At 40.3% G+C, this 23,282-nt stretch overlaps 1 protein-coding gene across 5 annotated transcripts in view; it reads left to right on the forward strand.

Annotated features, from left to right (window-relative positions):
- MACROD2 (mono-ADP ribosylhydrolase 2) overlaps window positions 1–23,282 on the forward strand; it is a 1,974,865-nt gene that overhangs the window by 1,370,270 nt on the left and 581,313 nt on the right. For all 5 annotated transcript variants that reach the window (XM_029221509.1, XM_029221512.1, XM_029221511.1 and 2 more), the window contains exon 7: window positions 10,639–10,669. In XM_029221509.1, coding sequence (XP_029077342.1) covers window positions 10,639–10,669 — 31 coding nt within the window. The remainder of the gene's footprint in view (window positions 1–10,638; window positions 10,670–23,282) is intronic.

Below are 23,282 nucleotides of genomic sequence, written 5' to 3' on the forward strand. Positions count from 1 at the left end.
TCCCCGTCTTGTTATTTTTGCTCATTTCCATAATAGAATTTGGTTGATAAAAGTCTTCACAGTGATCGATGGTCCACAAAGCACAGTCATTTTCAGGCCATGAGTAACAATTCTTGAAATTGGGAATTATGACTATAGTCAATTTCCTTTTCCTTTCTTGCTTTCCTTTCCTTTAGTCATTCCTACAGGGTGTGTCCTTTAGACACCTCTTTCTTAGTCATTATCCCCTAATTAATTCCCTTGTTAAACATAAAGTGTGTATCAGGCTTGACTAATGTCTTCCTTTGTGACTAAGGAAAGAAGAATGTATTACCTTTACATATTGATTCAAGCTGCATAATCATAATTATTTTTACTTAAAGTCCTCATTCTTTACAAACCACGCTGTAGACCCCAAGCAACTGTCAAGAGAGTCTCACCTAACTCCCATAAATACGAATTGTGTTTGCACAATTAATTGAGTGTAAAAGTGCCTGTATTCAAGTGGAAAACCATCTCTTTTTCTATGTGGTGATTTCAAGTTCACACCATGAAATTATGGAGGGGTTGAAGTGGAATTGCCCAATTTGTGAAGAGAACATGCTGACATTTTAAGAGATGGAACAGAGCTGTCAAAAAAATCTACAGGCAGGAAATCTGCGTATATGTTGGTAATCTAGCAATCTGCTCCCTGTCTAATAATATGGTCTGTGACGGATTAGTAAGCACAGAAAAGCAAGGAGCTCAGCACATCCCAGGGGAGCGAGTCTGTGTTGGATATGAGCAGGATGCAGCCTGGGCTACAGTTGTCTGGTGCAACGGTGGGAAAAAAGGCATTGGTTAGAACAGAATAACACAGTGGTTCTCAAAGTGTCCTAATTTTCAGTTACACTGTGGCACTAATCTTCAGTGTGATGGCAGACTTAATACTGTTGAGATCTGGTAGCTAGGGCCTAGAAGGGTTTTCACACTGTGTCGATGTCGAAAAAGAACTCATCTCTAACCAGTCCTTCCTCAAGGACCCGGGATGTTCGAGGCGGATTCTTCTCTCATCACCTCCCCCTTCTCCGTTGACCTTACTTACTCTGTTCTGCAGTGGAAAGTGCTTAGAATTTTGAGGCAAAAGATCAGGGCTTCTGTCTGAGCTTTTCCTCTTAGTCACTGTGTGACTTTGGGTAGCTTTCTCACTCCATCGGGGGATGATAATAATATTGCTTCCCCCCAGGCTTCTCTGTTGTTATGAAAGACAGCAAAGCCCATGTAAAAACAACCGGGGAGCTTTAGAATTTATTAGACGGTATCTTTATTTCTATATATTTGCTTAAGCCACAAGAGGAGGAGAACCTGATAGCTGAAGCTACTGGACACCCTGGTATCATTTTCCATGGTCTTTTGGTAAATATTGTTGACTGTGTATTACCTCTCTCCCTTCTCACAGCTGTTCAGTTTGTTAACAGATCATTAGGGAGTCTTGGAAGAGTGGAGACACAGGTTGGCTGAGAAATGGTTGAGTTACTCTATCCGTTGTGCCCAATCCATGCATAGACTCTTAGAAAATATCACCTCACCACCCAAGTGTGTCAAGGCTTTGGGCTGCTCCTCTATGAGACCATCTGTGTTTCTTGTTTTGTGGTTGTTTGTTGGTAATGGATTTTCTTAAATGTTTCCTTTGGAAGTCACATCTTCAACTTTCTAATTAAGAAAAACATGGAGATGCAACTTACTATTAAGGAAGCCAAGGATTGACTCAAAGTCAAGAGTAGATGATAACCCCTACTTGGGTTTGTTTAACAGAAGTTTACATGGTGCACATTCTTTATGGGGCCTTGCCCTAGGCATGGAAGACAGAAAGTCCCAGGACCACTGCCTCCTCCCTGCATGGTCACTCTCTGAATCCCCTCTGGTTGTCTGTCCCTGACAGCCGCTCCTTGGTTTCGAGCCAGGTCTCTGTTCAAGTTACTCGTGATCTTAAGGATGCTCTTTCTTCCCTCTTGCTTCTTTACAAGGATTCACCTGCTTTTACTTCTCTCTCTTACCAAGACTGACCAGAAGTGACCATGGGCTCTGTTTCCTCTGAGATTCTCCCAAAATCACCTGTCAGGTTTATTTCACTTTAGAAGTTCTACTGCAGCCGCATCAACCTTACTAACAATAGCAAATGTCTGTGCTGGTTCCCCAAAAGCAGTCTCTGGGATGAGGGTCTGGGGGAAAGGGATTTGTTAGGACAACCCCAAGAAAAAAAATAGGTGAGATGTGAAGACTGAGACTGGAAGGGAAGGGTGGATGTCAGGCTGTGTCCCAGGTGACTGCAAAGTCCCAGGGTGATGCTTCTCAGATGATGCAGGTCACACCTCAGCTTTGTCCCCTCCAGGGCAGAGATGCAGGAGTATCCATTACCCTCTACACCCCACCCATCAGACATTGATTGGTTAAGGGCTGCCCTGGAGGCGTTTGATTGCAGATCCCGGGAGCTCTGAGTGCATTGGCAAAGCGCCCGGCAGCCCGAGGGCATCGCTGTGACAGCTGCTGTGTGTGGGGCTTGCCTCTGGCAGGGTTGGTAAAGGACAGGACACTGATGGTGTCCCAGACACGCTGAGGAAAGCTCCAGGGCCCCTAAGTCCTCCAGAGCTCCACCTACAGCCCTGCGCTCTTTCCAGCGGGGCTCTGGTCCCTCAGTACTATGTGTATAGGGCGCCTCCTTGTCATTCTGGCCCCCTTTTCAGCCAGGAAGGCCCCTCTGTGCAGAAACAGGCAGGCCTCGCGATGGCTGTGAGCTTTGGGCCTTTCAGTCTCAGTGGGTAATTTACTTCTCAGGGGATCTGAGATGATTGACTCTCAACTTCCCCAGCTCTACCCAGGAAAAGGTCACCTAAGGGCATCCCCTCACACCCACCACCTCTCGGTGCCAGGGATGCAAAATGAGCCTAGTGCATGTGCTTAATTATGAAGAAGATGTGGGAGCAGACAATTCCAAAATTCGAGGTGATTAGGGTTATGGGAAAAAAAAATCATTTTAGGAATATTTTGTTTCAGTAGGAGCCTCCACATTGCACAACTAGTTTGCTATTAATATGAGAAGGGTTTTTGTTTGTTTTCCTTTTTTTAAACTTTTGTTTCTTCCCTTTGCTTCTGTGTAAAGGGAGTTTACAGATGTAGACATTTTGGAACAGAATGCACCTTCTTTTGGGTTCATTGGGTTTATGGGGACTTGCTCTCCTTTTCACATATGTATAGTTTCCAGTAAAACATTCCTCCCAGTCACTCGAGGAAGCTCAGGCAAAAGGCAAGTATGTTCCCTTTGCTGGTTCTGACATTCTGCATCCTAATAAATTCATGGTGGAAGCAATCCAGCTGTCTTCTTGGAAAATATAAAGTTTAGAAGAGGACTGTGAATATTCATGGCTATGTAATAGTTTGTTTTATACTACGTGGAGTTGTAGTTATAAACACAAAACCAGCTGGCAATAAACGACTTTATGACAGCTATTTCCAAGGTATAATGAAGAAAACAAAAACAAAGTTATTGCTTATAATTATGGTGCCTGGGCGAACCTGCACCACGCACTCCAAACACTACTCTGGCCGTTTCCACATGATCTCATTCACAGGCTCCTTTAAATGACCTTGGCCTTCAGGTTAGTTAGCTTTGGGGTTGGGAGTGCACTGATAGTATTTGCATTTTCCTGTGCAATTTGTTAAAGAGACAGCATCCTTTTGCTCTATTCACCCATGTAATGGGAAAAAATATTGGAATTATTGACTCTTCTCTAACTGTTGGAGAGATTTTTACATTGAAAAAATATTTTGGAGAGAGCAGTTTGTCAGTACAGTCAGCCCTCTGTACCCATGGGTTTCTGATCTACAGATTCAACCAACAGCAGATCAAAAATATTAAAAAAAAAAAATTCCAGAAAGTTCCAAAAAAGCAAAACTTGACTTTGTTATGGACCAACGACTATTTACATAGTATTTACAACTATTTACATTGCATTTACATTGTATTAGGTATTATAAGTAATCTAGAGATGATTTAAAGTGTATGGGAAGGTGTGATTAGGATATATGCAAATACTACACCATTTTATGCAAATGACTTGAGCATTAGTGGATTTGCGTATTTGAGGAGGGTCCTGGAAGGACTGTATCTTCAAAATTTTAAACTTTTCCTTTAACTCAATGGTTAAACAAGTTAATTTTTATCAAGGAATATATCCTACCAGAATATATTAGGTACACAAAGGCATAGTCAAGAATGCTTATGGCAGGGTTATTATAGTAGTATTTACAAACAACCCACATGTTTATCATGTTAAGTAAACATAGTGTCCATGCCTAGAATAGTATGTAGACATTAGACTGACACTGTACACTGACATTGAAAGTTCTCCAAGATCTAGTGCATGAAAAAATCTAGCCTCAGAAGATATAACACAACATATGTTCCAATTTGTGTAGAAAAAAAAAAATCTGACTATGTTTGTATGGCCATATAACTCAATTATTAATTCATTCATCCATTCAACAGGTATTTATTGTGTCAGGCCCCATTCTAGATGCAGTTGATACAACAACAAGTAAAACAAAGGTCTTCCTGGGTTTTGCCTGCCAGTGGGGGGTTGAGGTGGAGGAAGCAATGAACAATCAAGCACCTGTGTGTCAGGTGGTATATGTAGGAGTCAACGAGATCCAGCAGCCTAAGGGAAGAGAGAGGAATTTAACTCGAGGCCAGAAAGAACCTCACTGAGGAGGTGACATGTGACCAGGGATCTCAAAGGAAGTGTGCCCGACAAAGGGATCAGCTAGGCCAAAGGCCCCGAAGCAGGACTGTGCTTTCTGTGTTTGAAGAACCAAAGAAGACCAGCATGGCTGGAACTCTGTGAGCAAGGGGACAAGTGGAAGGAAAGGAGGGTGGAGAAGAAGCCAGGAGCCAAATCACGGGGAAATTGGAGGCCACGCTCTCCTGACTTCACATTTTATTAAACTGTGATGTGAAGGTACTAAAGCTGTGAGATCAGGAAAAAGACACAAATCTCAGGCTTTAAAATGTAAACGCATGGAGTGGTGTGATGCTCCCGGTGCTATTGGTCATGATGGCCCAAGAGGAAGGTTTTCTAGTTAAATCCAAGAAAGAGAGTGTGAGGCTGTAGGAGAAAGCTCTCACTGCTGTCTGCCTACGCCTGCCTTCTTTAAGCCTTTTGAGAATTATTTATAAGTTCTTTGTATAATTCACAAGTATTAAAGGTAAAAAATCAATAATTCCTTACCCAAAATAAAGCAATATCTTAGCATTCCGTTCTGTGACCTTGAAGAAGTTCACTTTCTTAGCCTTCTCTCCTCCATGTTTATGAAGAGGGGGGAATAGGTTCTTTATCACGGGATTGTTCATGAGAATGAATCAGACTCTCTGCAGAGAGCTTTTAGCCCGTGCTCGGCACATTGGAACAGAGTGGTCGCCCTTATCTATGGGGGACACATTCCAAGACCCCCGTGGATTCCTGAAACGTGGATAGCACCGAACCCTATATATACTATGTTTCTTCCTGTACGTACATACCTATGATAAAGTGTAATTTATAAATTAGGTACAGTAAGAGATTAACAACAATAAAGAATAATAAAATAGAACAATTATAACAATATACTGTAATAAAAGTTATATGAATATAGTCTCTCTCTCTCTCTCTCAAAATATCTTGTACAAACGTAATGCCTTTTCCACGTTCACTAAAAACTTACCGCACACCACGGCTCTAACTTTTGTGGTTTGATGTGTGACAGCAAAACTAACACAGATTTATTTTTCCTTCTTCACAGTTTTGTGATAGAAGATTCGTTCTTACCCTAATCTTAGCAACCTCAGCACACAATTGTTTTTTTCTTTCCTTATTGACTCGAGAGCTTTCACCTTTTCACTAAGGGAAGCACTGCTTCTCCTTGGCCTATCTGAATTGCCAGCATCACTACTTTCGTGTTTTGGGGGTAAAATAAGCGTTACTTCAACACAAGCACTTCAATACGGCTCTACTATGACAGCCTAGCTGATAAACTGAGGTGACTGACGGGTGGGATACATGGATGATTCACGTCCCAGGCAGGATGGAGTGAGATGGTGCTAGATTTCATCACGCTACTCAGAATGGAGCACGATTTAAAATTTGTGAATTGTTTATTTCTGGAATTTTCCATTTAATATTTTTAGACTGCAGTTGACCATGGGTAGCTGAAACTGAGGAAAGCAAAAACACAGGTAAGGGAGGGGACTACCGTAATTCAAGAATGACAGCTATTGTTGTTGCTAGGCTACCACCTCCCATGTCAAAACACCATGAGGAATTCGGGATGCTTCCCAGGATGGGAAGCATAGTCTACAGCCTTAAGGATTTCAGTGTTCCTACAGATGTGCTTGAAACCAACATGCTGGGCTAAGGAAGTATTTTCTAGGTGGCGGCCCAATCTGTAATTTCACAAAAGAAAATTCCTCTCTCACTCTCCAAGTCAAATGATTATTTTTCTTTCCCCCAAGAGAGAAGTGCATGATGATTTGGAAAACAAACAAACAAAACTGGCTAAAAGTCAAGTGCTATAAGGTCTCTGGTGGCTGTAGGGTCGGCCCTGATTAGCATTTAGATATCTTGGTCCTGGAGCTTGCTGGAAGGGGAGTTTGGAGCCTTACAAATTCAACTGATGATGTCATTCCCCAAGTGCTACAGGTGGCTGCAGAGTTATACGCACTTAAAACAAACCAGGCTAATTGGTTAGCCTGGTTCTTCCTTCCACAGGCGAGGATTTTTGTGGGAGGTGGTTATGTTAAATATAACTTTGAAATAAAGAAATCCCGTGCTACTCAATTCTGGTGGCCCCATCAGAAATTTATTATGGCAAAGAACACAGACTCTGTGCTGTAAAATCCCTTAGTTGAACTCACTTGCTCTCTCTTTCTTTCCCAATCTCTCTCTCTCAAGTAATGAAAAGTGATTAATACTGAGATTTAGTTTGGTTGAATTATAAGCAAAGTTGTTTTACATACAATGAGTTTTTTCCATGATATTGCAATCCCATCTCTGCTTTATCATTGCCTTTTTGTTTGAATTAATGCAATAATATTACCAAGGGCATCCTCCATTACACAACTGTTTGCCTTCACATTCAAGGCGACAGTGTCATTTTCAGATGAAGCTACTTGTCCTTGTTAAGGCAGGCAAGGCAACTATTAAGTTGCATGATTGATTCCAAGTTAGAGCTGGGAGCTGAGGCAAATGAAAGTTGCCATTAGCTGTTCAGTGTGCTCTCTCTTCTGCTAGATCTGTTGGGAAAACGACTCATAATTCTGTGCCTGAGAAGGAAGCAAAGGGGAGTGAACTCAGATCAGTTCCCCAGGAGGCAGACTCTGAGATGGAGTTTAGGTTACAGGATGTTTACTGAGCTGTGCTCTGGGGATCAACACCTGGAGAAGACAGGGGATAGAAGTGGGAGGGGCGGAGGGAAAGAAGAGCTGCCGTGTGGCTCAGTGATGGGCCTGCTCACCCCGTCGGGAGCTCTGGGGCTGCGGGGCCCTTCAGTGCTGCATTGATTTGAGCCAAGATGACCAAGCCCTTTATACTCTGCATTGATTATGGGAAGGGGCATGACCCCAGTGAGGTGGGTCTTTGCATCTGACACAGTCCCTGAAAAGGTTAACAGTTGAAGGCTGTCTGCTGACAGCACTGCTGGGGTCTAGGCACTAGATTCTAGGGCAGTAGTCCTCAGCCAGGGGTGATTTCGCCCCCTAGGGGACATTTGACAATGTCTGGAAATGTTTTTGATTGTCAGGACTGGGGGCCCCGCTCCTAGCAAGTGGATAGAGCGCAGGGATGCTGCTAAACATCTGACCATGCACGAGGCAGCCCCCATCAATAATCATCTGGTCCCAAATATCAACAGTGCCAAGGTCAGGAAGCCTTGCTCTAGCGCAACAGATCCCGCCCCCCACCCCAAAGCAGAGCCTGGTGGGCGTCACAGTGGCCACCACGAGAATCAACATTAATTGAGATATTGTTACTTGTCAGCCACGATGCTCTGTGTTCCTTATTCCTTCTCATCTTCCTGCAAACCCCTTAGGAGAGCCTTAGAGTTCTCATCTACTGATGGGGGTGCTCAGAGCAGTTAAGTAATAAACTCCTCAACATCATGAACGGGAAGGACCCCGAGGTGGGATTTCAAGCGGACTGGCTCATGGAAAACATCCTAGTATCTTCTAGTTTCCACTTGATGGCTTGATGCAGGTGTTCTCAAACGTTTCTCTTTGTCTACCTGGAGCACAAGATAGATGATGTTTACGTGTTCAGTTTGCTTCCATGGAATTCCTGGGGCACCAGCTATAAACTCACGTCTTTCTACCTCATTTAAAAGACACAATGACGCATAGCACAGGGAGATCAGATAGGTGGTTTGTGACCACCTAGAGGGGTGGGATAGGGAGGGTGGGAGGGAGGGAGACGCAAGAGGGAAGAGATATGGGAACATATGTATATGTATAGCTGATTCACTTTGTTATAAAGCAGAAACTAACACACCGTTGTAAAGCAATTATACTCCGATAAAGATGTTAAAAAAAAAAAAAGGCACAATGGAACATGAGTGAGCATGGGACAAATTACAAGGATGACTCTGAATCCTCTCTAATTTGTATTTCTAAGCAGGCCATTCCTGAACTTCTGACCCTTACTGTTAGTAAGCATGCAGTTGCTTTCCACAGGCAGAGTGCAGCCTGTAGATAATCTTGGTGAATGCCTGTAAAAAGACTACAATATTTCCAGAAGAATTTGTTCCATACTATCTCTTCATGTTTCTATGTCATTGGATGGATTGAGTTATTCAAGATCATTCTTCAGAACTTATTGGCACCTCAAGAATGTAAGGAATCAAAGAATTAACTCATTAATTCACTTAAAAAATAACCCCTACTCCATTCCAGAAACTGTCCTATTTTCTCATTAGAAACAGTAGCATTTACTAGTGAAGGAACAGAAAAAAAAATCTCTCATTTCACAGACATATAGGTAAGCTTAACAGAGTCAATTATTACTCTGTCTAAAACAAAATCACGTAAATTTTGACTTTTTAAGTAGAACGTCCAAGTAAAGGGAATAAACATATATTCTATAAAAATGTTAAGGAAAATAAAATGTAGTACACGTTTAACCCAAAGATATAAATAAAAAAGGCTTAAACATTTTATTATAGTTGAGCCCAATCATAATGTTAGTTATTATGGTCAATAGCAGCTGTGGTATTTTGAATTTCTAGTGCAATATCAGTCCTTTAAAAAAAATTCTGTCATTAATTCCCACAGCATACTTCTGTATGGTAAATGTTATCTGCATTTTCATGGGAAAATCCAAAGATGAAAACAACTTGATCAAATTTATACAAAGGTACATTGGCAGATGACATTGTCATACTCAGATCCCTTTCTATTGTTAGAAAGCTCAATTTTGACTTAACTCTATTTACATTTGTTCATTCACTCTTTTCATCAAATTCTTTAAATATTGCTGAGTAAAATACAGTGTCTTAGTCAATTCGGGCTGCTATAACAAATTGCCGGGTGGCTTAAACAACAAACATTCATTTCTCATGGTTGAGAGGTCAAAGATCAAGGTGCCAGCAGATCTGGTGTTTGGTGAGGGCACACTTCCTGGTTTGCAGGTGGCTGTCTTCTCATTCTACTTCACCTGGTGGACAGCAGAGCTTGCTAGCTATCTTGCTCTTCTAAGAATTCTAATCCCATCATGGGGGCTCAACCCTCATGATCTAATTAACTCCCAAACATCTCACCTCCAAATACCATCACATTAGAGTTTCAGCATATACATTTGGGTGGACACAAACATTCAATCCATAGCATATGGCATAAGCAGTGGTTTGCCAGTTTAAAAAGTGACTCAAAAAAATTTGTGTGCATGTCTGTAAGTTTATTTTTAAATTTTACTGATACAAAGAATGTATAGCACGCAACTTAAATATAAGAATAGACTACACAATACCCTCTCTTAGAAATTCTGTTTAGCCAGTTGATTGTTACAGAATCCTTTTGTTAAATTTTATCAAAATTTTGTATCCATAGCCAACTTCTGGTTTCAGTTGACCCACATGTATAGTGCACCATGAACGTTGATTGATATTTTCAGATTTTACATCACCAACACGATGTCACTTACTTAACACAGAGCTGGGACAGGATGCCCAGTAGCATACTGGTATGTAGTGTTTCCACCAGACACGTATGACAGACATAGTCATCTTAAAAGCAGAGGTAATAGTAAAATGTGGCACAAGGAAGCGATGATGACTATTTGTTTTAGATATAACTTAGCTCATTGAAGGTTTATGTGATTTAATTTCTTAATAATTGTTTAACAATTCGTTCCCAAGATTCCTGTAAATTTAACCGTTGGTTTTTGTGAGCTGGCATAATTGCTGGTAAAGAAAATTTTTCAGTTAATCAAATATGGCATTTCCGTGATGTCTCCTATTCCAGCTGAGTGGGGTTCAGAGCTCAGAGTATGTGGGTAGAGGGCATCCCATTATCAAGCAAAACAGATGTTGAAATAGATGATGTCAGGTTCGAGCAGAATCGTGCCTTTAAAATTTATCGTTATTTTTGTGGTTTATTCACAGGCATTTCCCTGCATCTCAACAGGCATTTATGGTAAGTGATCTATCTTTTGGTAATGTTTATATTTCTTTATTTTGTTGTTAAAATCAAGGTTAACAGGAAAAATAAGAGGTCCTCTGATGGATATAGTCTGCTGTGATTTAAAGAGACTCAAAATGCAGGTCAAATCCCATTGAGGAATCTTGAGAGGCTATTTGGATATTTTTTTGTGTTGTTGAATTTAGTTGTACTGCATACCATGTGCAATGATTAGATGCACTGTGGCTTAACGTCTTTTGTTAGGTGAAAATTTTGCTCTAGTAGGATCTGACCTCTAATAGTATTTTCTTTAATAAAGTCAGGTTTTTCTGTTAGATGAATCATAATGCATATAAAACCTAACATTACCATTATTTTGTTGTGAATTACAAAATAATAGAAGTGTTAGAATGCACACACGTATATGTCTGTATATTTAAATTAAAAAAACCAAATATGTGACAATAAAAACAAATACTTCTAATAAGATGCAATTTTTTTTTTCTGGTATTGATAGATTGTTTTAAGTAGTGGCTGCTTCACTTACAGATGGAAGCAAAATGTTTTTTTTTTTTTTTTTTTTTGCGGTACGCGGGGCTCTCACTGCTGTGGCCCTTCCCGCTGTGGAGCACAGGCTCCGGACGCCAGGGGCCATGGCTCACGGGCCCAGCCGCTCCTGCGGCATGTGGGATCTTCCCGGACCGGGGCACGAACCCGGGTCCCCTGCATCGGCAGGCGGACTCTCAACCACTGCGCCACCAGGGAAGCCCGAAGCAAAATGTTTTTATCATTACTTGTTTTCACTAGACTAAAGCTCTCTAAATATTCTACCTACAATGACATATCCCTATGCTTTTTATCTCAGGCCGTTAATAAATCTGTTTTGCACGTTCAGGTAAAACAGAGTTTTTCGTTTTAGGGTTTTCTGATCAAGCAAAATAGATTACAACATTTCTGAGCTCAGACTTCTCACGTGGAGACTCTTAAATGAAAAATAAAATATGTACACATGTTAAAAATTATTTAACTTCATCACTATAGGGGAAGGATAGCTAAAGTGATATCAAAGGTAGGAGACTTATTTCCTCTTAATGTGGTATTTTTTTTTTGAAGGTTTTGGTGAGAGTAAAGTGGAAAATGGAGGCCTGAATCAAACTAAATGGGGAAAGATTTGGCGACATTATTTAAAAATTTAAGGCATGCTTTTTTCTCTCTGGATTCCACTATAGCCTGTCTTTGTGGAAACACATTGGACACTGGGCCAGTGCACTAAGCTGGACCATCTGCACCATTATCCCCATCATGGCCACTCTTTCTGCCTCACAGATACCCAGTTATAACTCTTACTTATATATTTGCTTAAAGGAAGTATTACATGCAAAGTTTTACTTGGTCAAGCACCCAGATCTTCATTTCACCTTGTCTAAAAGCAAATCAGACTCCACCACAGAAATGGTTCTGATTTTTGAAAACGTTCTCTCATGACAGTCTTTATTTTCCTTGATAAAAAAACGAGCAAAAACCCAACTGCCGAAAACAACCCTATGTCATATTGTCGATGTCCATTGTGTCTCTGAGAATCCTGTGGTAATGTACAAAGACTTTCAGAAGCTGAATTTAACAGGATGCATTAAGAAAGGGGGAAATGGCAGGAAAAGGAAATAGAGAAGTAAAGGAAGTTGAGGAGGGACGCTAAAATGAAAGGCTGAGAGAGCATAGTAGAAACTAAATCAAAACTAAAGTGGCCCTTGGTTAATTTCAATCCCTGAAGGACAGGGATTCCTCCTTACAGTAACATGGCTCAGTGTATATAATAACCAGGTCAATACAGCATTGTGTTGGGTGGGAGGGGAATATTGAAGACTGTTGAGAAAGGCACTGTTAGGGAGTCATGTCACAGCCTTGGAGGGTTTCCACCACATGAGCTCAGTCAGTTTTCACAAAGCTAGGTCAAAGAATTTAGTTTTCAAGTCCTGGCTACTCATCTCTCTTCCCCTCTAGTTTCTGAGTAAATTTCAAAGTGAGGCTGATACCTGCAAAGTCAGGTGCCATGTTGTCTTTGGTTAGACTCACCTGTGCTTGAGACCTAGAATTACTTTTAGCTCCATGAGATTTTTAATAATGTTTACATTACTCCAGGTCTCTTTATGAACTATTTAGCATTTTGCAACTTGAAAATTATGCCATATGTCCCTTGTGAAACTATAGCTTTCTGATCAGCCCTTGATTCTCTCCTAAGTACTCATATTTTATGGATCACTTGTTTTCTTGCTCTTATTCAGAACTTAGTTCTGCCTCCTCTATTATCTAGATCAATTTTACTTTTATCTTTACTTATTGGCATTTGAAAGAATACTTTATTTGAAGAAAGTAGTCCACAGCTAAAAAGAAAAAAAAAATTAAAAGCAGGCAAATAATACTCCCAACACTTTGTAAGTCATGCGTGGTGGATTATGAGCCAATATTCAGAGCAGTCTCCTGGTTCCAGGCCTTGCCTTCTTATTCCATATTCTAAACCTCACTACATGAATTTTTCTAAACTAACGCTTGGTGCATGTTTTGCATCTGCTCAGGGGCCTTTGATCATATTCTGTTACTTGTAGACTCTTTCTATGCTGAACAATAGGCAATTTATGTATCTCCCTAAACCAGCGCTTTCAAAATTTGTGAAGAGGGGAAAAAGAATCTCTTCTTGAGGATGTGAGTTGCTGTGCCAAGAATTTTATATGTACCTTTGCCTTTGCATCTTGAAAAGGGGGAATTTACTTTGTAGTATTTCCTAGGGTTAATTGTCCATAGAAATTATTCTTCTCTCACACTTTCTCAGGACTAGTGTATTCTCCAGAATATAGTTTGAGAAATTTCTTGACATCCACCCATCGTGGACACATTTTCTCTTACACACGGATGAGCTGATGAGTCTCAGAACCTGGCATGTGCCTTCCCAGGTCCAATTCTGTGCCCCTTCCTTATAACACACCCACAAGCACCAAACTCACACACACCATCACCACCACTATTCTCTACCCCAATCCCCAAACAAAAACACACCACACACACTTATATAGGTTGAAGCTTGATCTCTGAGAAGTCTTCCTTGAATATGCCAAATCTTGACGGTCATTACATCTTTTGAACTCTTTCAGCATTTGTAATCTGGACAATTAACAACTGCCTCTTCATATTGTTCCATAGATTTTTTTTTTTAATATATCCTGAGTTCATAGCCAATCTGGAGCTTTTTTCATGAGCAGGGATTCACTTGTGCATATTCTACGTGCACCCACCATCTAGCATTGTGTCTCCCAGAGAAGCTCAGGAAATAATTGCTGTTTGATGACAACAATAATGATTATAACCCCAATTCTTGCCTAACTGATGATACAAGAAGCAGAATTGTTGATTGGCAAGATAACAGGCAGAGAAAGCTACCTGGTTGGTATTTTCTTAGTGGGCAAACATCTCTATTTTAGGAAAAACAAATGTGCTTCTAAAAAACACTCTCAAACTAGGAATGATATCTGTAAGCATGGCAGTGTCCACCTTCACAAGAGGAAATGAAAACTCAAGAATTTGTTCATTTAGAATACCAAGGTATCTGTATGTCTTCTTTGGGTATATGTATAACTGATTCACTTTACTGTACATCTGAAACTAACACAACATTGTAAATCAACTATACTCCAATAAAGTTTTCTTGAAAAAGAAAACCAAGATAAATACAGCACTCTACTTCACTTCAACAAAACAAAACAAAACGCTTTGTTATTTATCATAGCCCATGGGATGGTGGTCTCTCAGGGAGGTACCTGCTGCTCTGAGGCCCTATCCCGACTTTTCCTGACATGTCCTAGTCCCAGCCCCCTCCCCATCTGCTGTAATTTCTCAGATACCTCTTTGCTTTGGATTGACCTTCACTTTTAGATTTCTGTCCCCAAAACTCAATGTAACTCTAATTCTTCTATCAGAACAAAAATTTTGACTATGGTAGAGCCATCTTTGGAAGGGGTTTGAGTTATTTAATTGCCAAGATGATCTCATACCAGGGCAGTGTCAACAGTAAGCATTTGCATTTTGTGGAATCATCACCATACTCCAAGCATGTCTGCAAGGATGCGGGCACACCAGTATTTCTGGGACACTGGAGACCATGGCGGAAACCAGTTACTCTCCCAGCCTCTCCTTCATCCTAGCCTTTTGGAGACAAAACCATCTGTACCTTTTTGCAGAGCACAGACTGAAAACGATCTGCCCTGTGACTCAGCCCGATTTAAGGGAGAAATACAATGGGAGCAGGCCCCGCCTGGTCTCAAGTTTCCCTGGACGAGGAGCCAGAATTTTCCAGTCTGATTTTCAGCCACCGCTGTTGCTGCCCCAATGTAATGTTTCCAGGATGGTTCCACAGGGCACCAGACCGCCTGCTTACACTCAGGTTGGAAAGCCACATTTGGTAAAATACCAAAGCAAGGGCTGTGTTACTTTTGGAAAAATAGATCCAGATGAGGCTTACAGGGTCTTTAAACTCCCAGATCCCAGTTAGAGGTTTGATTTGGCCACGAAACCGGACTCAGAGGGATAGATTTGAACTTCCCTGATGAACATTTCAGATCTTGCGTGTGCCTTCTGCCCTTTGAGCCCAGCTTGGATACTCTGGTGCTAATAAGTTTAACACAAGAGGCTAGACATGATCCATAGCAATGGAATTTTTACTGAGAAGTGAACAGCAAAAATAATTTTCGTCTATTTTATGAGAGTCAATATAGTTAACAGAAATGAAGTCCAGGTGGAAAAGTGTATCCCTTGAGTAATTGGGAAAATATTCTTTCTGGAGGAAAAAATAAAAAACTTCAATCTTCCTTTCCAGGTACAAGATGGTGTTTTTAGAGAGGAAGGAATTTCAGACATTGAGTTATTGGCTGGAAATCTGTGGGAAAAATTTAAGTGCAGCATAACTTAGTGAAAGCAGCTCCCATATTTATTCATTAGATTTCTGTTATCAACGTGGAAGGCCTGTTTCTATCAAAGCACCCGGTCTCCCTCTGCTTTCCGTGAAATGCTGCCAGAACACAACTTTCTAATTGAATCCTCCCTCATTTGCATTCAAGTTCGCTCTTCTGCTTCTAACTGGTAAAAAAAAAGGAGATCTACGTGATGTTTTGTTAACCTTATATATACTTGGCAAATATTTTTATCACTACATATGTCTAAATTCACAGACATGACTTGGAAAAAAACCAAAGCGTTCTGCAATGGCAATGCTAAGGGCATGCCCTCTGTCAGGTTTAAATGCTGACAGGTTTCAGAGGGTGTGACAACCATGGCTGTGCAATTCTGGGCTTGCTGGAAGAGTTATCTTATGTAATGCATTTGGAAACCAGAGCAAAATTGACAAAAATGTGTGCCCCTCCCTTTCATCCCCCTGAAAGCTCCCCTCCTCCCTCTGGCTTTCTTCTCTTCCCTTTGATATTTCCATTTGCTTTGAAAACTTCCTTTCAGGTGGTCTAATGATGACTCTTTTTTCTCTCATAAATTCCCTTCTATGACATCCTGTGTTTTTTGTCCTGGGAGCATTATTCCCGCTGTAGGAAGTGTTATTGTTCTTGGCAATCCTTGAGTTAATTGCTGGCCCTCAAAGGGAAGTAACATTAGAATCAGCATACCTTACTTCCCTTTGGGAAAATACAGTGCGGGGGACAAACCCATCTTAATTCTATCACATTTGAATAATATTTTATGAACTGATCCTTATGAAGCACTGGAGAAAGAGTTTAACAGACAATGAAATTATAGCTATTGTTTCTAATCCTCTGAGTGCTTATCATTTGAATAGACAGTTCTAGCAAATTCAGTCACACATGTACACATTTATACATCCATCCCACAAAATGTGGTACAAACTCCCCTTTTACTCTCTCTAAACTACATGAGTCTTTAATAATAAAAATGCATCAAACTAAGAAACCAAAAGTACTACCTTTGCGCTGGAAAAGAGTTTCAAGCACCTAGCAACAAAATATGCTAGTTCAGCTTACATAAAAATGACAGTGAGGGCTTCCCTGGTGGCGCAGTGGTTGAGAGTCCGCCTGCCGATGCAGGGGACACGGGTTCGTACCCCGGTCCGGGAGGATCCCACATGCCGCGGAGCGGCTGGGCCCGTGAGCCATGGCCGCTGAGCCTGCGCGTCCGGAGCCTGTGCTCCGCAACGGGAGAGACCACAACAGTGAGAGGCCCGCGTACTGCAAAAAAAAAAAAAAAAAATGACAGTGAGACCCATGGGCAGGATTCCCCCAGGGGATCTGCCGAAAGAAATGAAAATCCTGGAAACCTAGCCTTCTGGTACTGCAGAAACCAGTGTCATTCTCCCTGGTGTTCTGTTCAAATTGAACAATTTGAGGACTTTATTAAAAGATTAAGTGTTTCAAAAAGTAATAAAGATTACAACTTTATTACTGTTTCTGAGGTCTGCATGTCTACCTCTTTGCAACTGTGTCAAGGTAAAAATTTGCCTTAGGACTAGAATGCAGAAATGAATTCCAAGTCACCCCATCCTCAGAAGCTGCCATATATTATTATATTACATTTTAAAAATGGCTTTTCTTATAGGAGAAGTATCAAAGCAGTAAGTCTTTTAAGGAAATAGGAAAACCACTTCAGTAAATTACAAAGCCCATCCATTTAACAGGAACCCTGGGAATATCTTTCAGCCATGTTGAAAACTGGGAGCTCTCCCTAAAGAACTTCCTAAGAATGGACCACACTTTCCATTTGATCAGTGGAATAATTTCCATGCGCTTGCTCATTTTTCTCATCCAGTCTTGAATGACACTCCTTTTTATTTGCTCCTTATACATACTTGTATCTAAAGGGTGACTTTAAATAAACGTAGCTCAGCTCTCTTTAGAAAGGAATTCAAAAATAATTCTGAAAGCTCTTAGAGAAGTCAAGTATGTTTAGCTCTTTAGGACAATGATTTTCGTGTCAAATCCTTTGTAGTCAATGATGCTATTTTTAAGAAAACGTCTTGAAATGCATTTGAAAGAGACTATATTAGTTAGGGTAAAGCTAAGCTGCTGTAACAAAGAGGCTCCAAAACAGAGTGGCTTAGTGTATATAGATGTTGATTTCTTTCTATGCAAGTAGTTCCAAAGTGAGCATTCTGCTTGGGGAGGATTTGTTCCACTCTATCATTCAAGGCAACATTAATCTGCGGTGGTGTTAAGTAATCGTTCTGCCTTTCATAAGGCATTGTTCTCATATGGTTACCTTTCTCGTTTCTAATGAAAGAAACACGTAGGATGGGCACACATCCTATCTGATGGTCCCTGGACTCAGGGTAGCACTTACCACTTTCATCTCCGTTTCATTGGAGGGAAATTGGTCTCATGACCAACCTAACTACAAAGGAGATTGGAAATTTAGTGTGCCTTGTATTCCACATGTCTGACTATGATTCTTTTATGTAGCAAGAAGAGGGCATTGAATTATGATGGCCTTCTAGATATCATTGCTCAAGGGGGAAAGAAAGTCAAATTAAATCAAACAGGTCACTCATAGGTAATTTAATTCTGGAGCACTTTGATTCTACACAGAATCGGTAAATATTTTTGAAAAATGATAGTCTCTATTTGGCAAGAATAGTTGATGATTTTTATAGTATCTGCTCTATTAAAATGCCTTTATAATCCTGAATCCTGAAAAATTTGAAAGTATGGCATTCTTCAGGCATCAGTACAGTGACCTATTATTAGTTGTCAGCCAGTATATTTAGACATTTAGATCTTACGTCAATTGTGTTTACATTTTTTGTACTATACTTCTTGCAAAATTTGCAGACACATCAGTGGAAACTAAAATCAATATATTGAGAATGAATAAATAATTGTATCATTTGTTACATTTCTAATTTTTGTCCATTTCCATAGAAATCCTTGGAGGAATCAATTATAGTTTGTTTCTGTAACACCTATATGGTTCTCTTTCTCAACACTCATTACAACTGCAGCTTACGTTTACTGGGGTTTTATTTTATCAGTGTTAGTATCTGGTTTTGCTCACGCCTAAGTCCCCAGCTCCCAGCACAGTGTCTGATGAATGTTCAAGAGTAAATTCCTGTTAAATGAATGTACACAATTTCCTATTAAAAATATGCTCTGTGCTCTATATTTGTTATAAATCAAACCACTTTGAGCCTTGTCCAGACAACAGAATTAAAATGTATAGTATTTTCTCATGAGAATATGAATTATATGTTCCAAAAATATCAAACAGCAAACAACAGGTTTTGAACACAGACAACATAATAAGTTAGAGTCTTTATATTTCATTCTAGGATTTTTTTTCTTCTTTTCTTATAGTACATGCAAATAAGTCTTTTTCTTTTATTATAAAGAACCAGGATTTGGTGTTTGCGTTGATCCTCTTGCAGTTATCCTAGGGTAATGTTCCTGCCAGTGGCCATCTTTACTCTTAGAGGACCATCCCTAAGACTGTTGCATGACTCAGAGTGGAAAAGCAAAGTGCCTAGTGACAGATCGCTGTACCTCAGGATTTTTCTCTCAAGCCAGTCATTAGAAGCACTTATTCATTTTTTCATCCCCACTTCCAAACCTAGCGATTCACTAGTGTTTAGACTCTGAGTTACCAGCTGGCAGCCCTGTCCCCTTAATGTCTAGTATGGATAGTGAATGAATACCCATGACACTGAAATGAATCACACAGGTCCCCACTTTGCTTTGGCTAATAACTGACGAGAGGGTCATGATCACCACCCCAGACTTTAGAGGACTAGTGAAAAAATGTGGCTAGAGCATCTTGAACACTGATATGGCACTAACGTTACCAAAGAGAAAAAGAGATGGAGGGACATTTTTTAAAGGTGTACTTTTATCATTAAAATAATGTATGCATATGGCAAAAAACAGTAAAGCAGTATAAAGGTCATAAAGTTTTAAAAAATCTCTTCCCACCTGAAACTGCCAGTATCACTCTTGAGAGGCAACCATTGTTGAATTTCTTGTGCATTTTCAAAAAAAATATTCACTGAATATATAAGCCTATAAATGTAATCAACTTTATCAGTCTTTTTCTTCACGGTTTCCAACTTAGGAAGGCCTTCCCACTTCAAGATTATTTTTAGAAGTTCTCCCAGATTTTCTTCTGGTGAGCTGGTCACATTTTCAACAAACAGACATATGTATGTTAAACCATTTATTTACATATATGTTTGTGTACATACATAAATATCATACATATATACACATAAACATATACATATGCATATATATTATATAAAGTATATTTATTTATACATACATATTTACTGTATAGCATATGCTATGCACTATATATCATATATGTATGCATACACGTATACATATGTGTATAAACAAATGCATATATCTATATGCATATATCTATACTAAAGCCCTTATATGCTTAAGGCACTGAATGAGAAGTAGTATATATTTTAAAGCATAATTACATGTTTGTACCTATGTATGTGTACTGGTTTAAAGAAAAATATGAATTTTTTCTTTAAAAAATGATTTTGGGGATATCCATAACTTTAAATGAGCATCTAATTAATTATTGCCTATTTCTTTCACAAATAATCCGTAGCTTTTAAATTTCTTTAGAATCTATAATTGCAAGCTAATACTTTTCTATTATTACTTATTGTTTATATCTCATAGATATTATATATTTTCTCTATGTGTGTGTATATATCTGTTTATATGTATTCACATATATGTTATAAATAATAGAAAATATATCACCTATTATGTGTGTGTGTGCTCTTGTGTATAGATATGAGAGAATGTGATATGTGTGCATCTGTATCTCAGTTTTAATATAGCTGCTAGGAAAATTTTAGGATAAGATTTTCTTTGTTAATCTTCTTGTTATTGAGTAATTGCGTCCATTTTTCGCCTGTTCTTTACAAGATAATGACAATGAGATTTTCCCACTAAAGCAGACCTATTTTACCTACTCCTGTCCCCACAAATGAGCAGGTCATGTAATTTGAGAATAAATTAATAGTGCAGCCGTTCACAAGTTGTAGCTCAGGTATTTCTGAGGGACCATGAGATTTCTCAGAATTATAAGTATTGATGTCAGTTTGGCAATGATTTTCTACAAGTGCAAAATGTGATGGTGTCCATTTCATTCACCATCTGAAAGCAAATCTGATTATGAGACACATAGGGCTTGACAGCTAAAGACATTTCTTCATTTACTGACCTCTTCCTTTGGGACAATTTTAAAATTGCAAAAGCTCATCTCTTCCACGAGGGGGTAAGTAGCAAGTTATTTTGTGATAGTTATCAATGTGCAATTGCATATTGTCTTTTGGAAATAAGAGGAAAAAAATGATGGCATGCCTGCCATTTGCCCACCATCAGCATGTTTTAAACATCTCAGAGGGAGTCAGAGATACACTTCCCTTTGGGCTTTTTCAGTGTGAAGTATGGAATGAACTCTTTCACACCTTTCATTTGTGCTGTTAAGACTGAAATCAGAAGCACAAAGCATTTTAAATGGACAGAATAAAAAGCAAACCTCAGACTGGCTTTCCCTCCTATGGCGCTTGCCAAGAAGGCCAGGACAAACGTCAGCAAGTAAATACAAAAATGAGTCACCTTGACCCCTTCCTCATCTTTAAAACTCAGTTGAGAATGGGTTCCTTCCCTCTCAGGCTAAATCCACTGTGCTCTAGGGCTGTCAGCCCTGCAGAAAGGCCCTCGTCTGCCAAGCAGTCGGAGAAGACCAGCTGTAATTGGCAATCCATTTCTCCATTTCCATTGTACAGCCATCCCTGACAAATTACTCACAATCAAATGTTGGCTGCAGCAAGGGGCACCCTATGTGGCAGGGAAGAAAAATGAGGCCTCACACTGGTCTGACAGCCGAATCTTTCAACTCACCCCATTAGACTGAAGGAGGGGACACTGCGGCTTACCTCTCACTGCCACCCATAAACAAACTGCTCTGTGCAGCTCGGAGCTTGGCTGCTGTGATCAGGGCTTCCTCAGGGCCTGCCAGTGACCTGACCAATCTGAGCTGTAGAGAATGGGGAAGAGCTTCATCCTGCTGAGGAAGAGGCATTGGGCAGTGGTATAGGAGATTGCTGAGGACAGCCTGGCCCATCGGACCCCTGGAGAGGGATGCTATGTCTGACCGTTTGGAAGTTGGTGGAGGTCCATTGTAGGCTCCAAGTGAGAGTGTCCATCAGTCTGTGCTTGCTGCTTGTCTATGGTCTGTCATTCATCATCTGGGTAGTGTGGTATCTAGCCCTTTCCACTCATTAGAATTCACTTACTGGGCAACTTTCTCTACTCAACATTTAACCATGAAACTGAAGATACCTTTAAAAATGTTCTTCATATATATGCCCGGTCCCTATAAAAAATTTCATAAGCTTTACCCATAGGAAATCTTCTCAGGCCATCACTCAGGACCTAGTCACTCTTATTTTAGATGTAATTCTAACAAATGTTTTCTTGGACTATAGCAATTTAAAGATGGCAGGAAGATCCTAAGAGGAAAATGCTGACAGTATGAAGTGGCATAATAGTGAAAGATAACAGGCAAAAAGCCAATTTTCTTTCCCTGCCCTGCCAGTATAGCCAAGAGAAAATCATATATATATTATATATATATATATATATATATATATATATATTTTTTTTTTTTTTTGCGGTACGTGGGCCTCTCACTGTTGTGGCCTCTCCCGTTGCGGAGCACAGGCTCTGGACGTTCAGGCTCAGCGGCCATGGCTTATGGGCCCAGCCGCTGCGCGGCATGTGGGATTTTCCCGGACCAGGGCACGAACCCGTGTCCCCTGCATCGGCAGGCGGACTCTCAACCACTGCGCCACCAGGGAAGCCCCAAAAATCATATTTTGAAGTGCTTATACTTTGTAAAAGACAGCCAAGCTATGTAATAGAATGTTCATGATGTTATCCATCCTAAGTTTAAGAGTCTGTATTCTCTCATGTCTCCTCTGTAATGCTGAAGACATTCAAATTGAACCAAGCAAGAATAATAATGTCCCCTCTTTTCTCATCAAGTTTACCTTTGCTTCTTATAACCGTGGGCAGTGGCATTCACAGCTGTGACTGTGGCTTTCACAAAAACAGGGGCCGGCGTCTTATGGGTAGGTAGTAGTGGAAGGTTTTAATTCCTAGGAAAAGCGATCACTGTTCAGACTGTAGGATTGTGTAGCATCATTTTCTCTAAATTTTCCATTTCACCTCTCCCAGACAACTGACTATAAATAAAGCATAATTAAAATGTGGGGTTTTATAACTTTTTAAAGCCAGGTGTAAAACCTTTTCATCTCTAGTACTAACTCAAAAAAACCACATTTTTTTCCTATATATTTAGGACTAGAGATTCTATTTATTAACTAGAGTTAATTTTAAAAAAATGGAAGGGCTTCCCTGGTGGCGCAGTGGTTAAGAGTCCGCCTGCCGATGCAGGGGATACAGGTTCGTGCCCCGGTCTGGGAAGATTCCACATGCCGCGGAGCGGCTGGGCCCGTGAGCCATGGCCGCTGAGCCTGCGCGTCCGGAGCCTGTGCTCCGCAACAGGAGAGGCCACAACAGTGAGAGGCCCGTGTACCGCA

Source organism: Monodon monoceros, unplaced genomic scaffold (genome assembly GCF_005190385.1).
Source record: "Monodon monoceros isolate NGI ecotype Baffin Bay Population unplaced genomic scaffold, NGI_Narwhal_1 Super_Scaffold_13, whole genome shotgun sequence".
NCBI lineage: Eukaryota > Metazoa > Chordata > Mammalia > Artiodactyla > Monodontidae > Monodon > Monodon monoceros.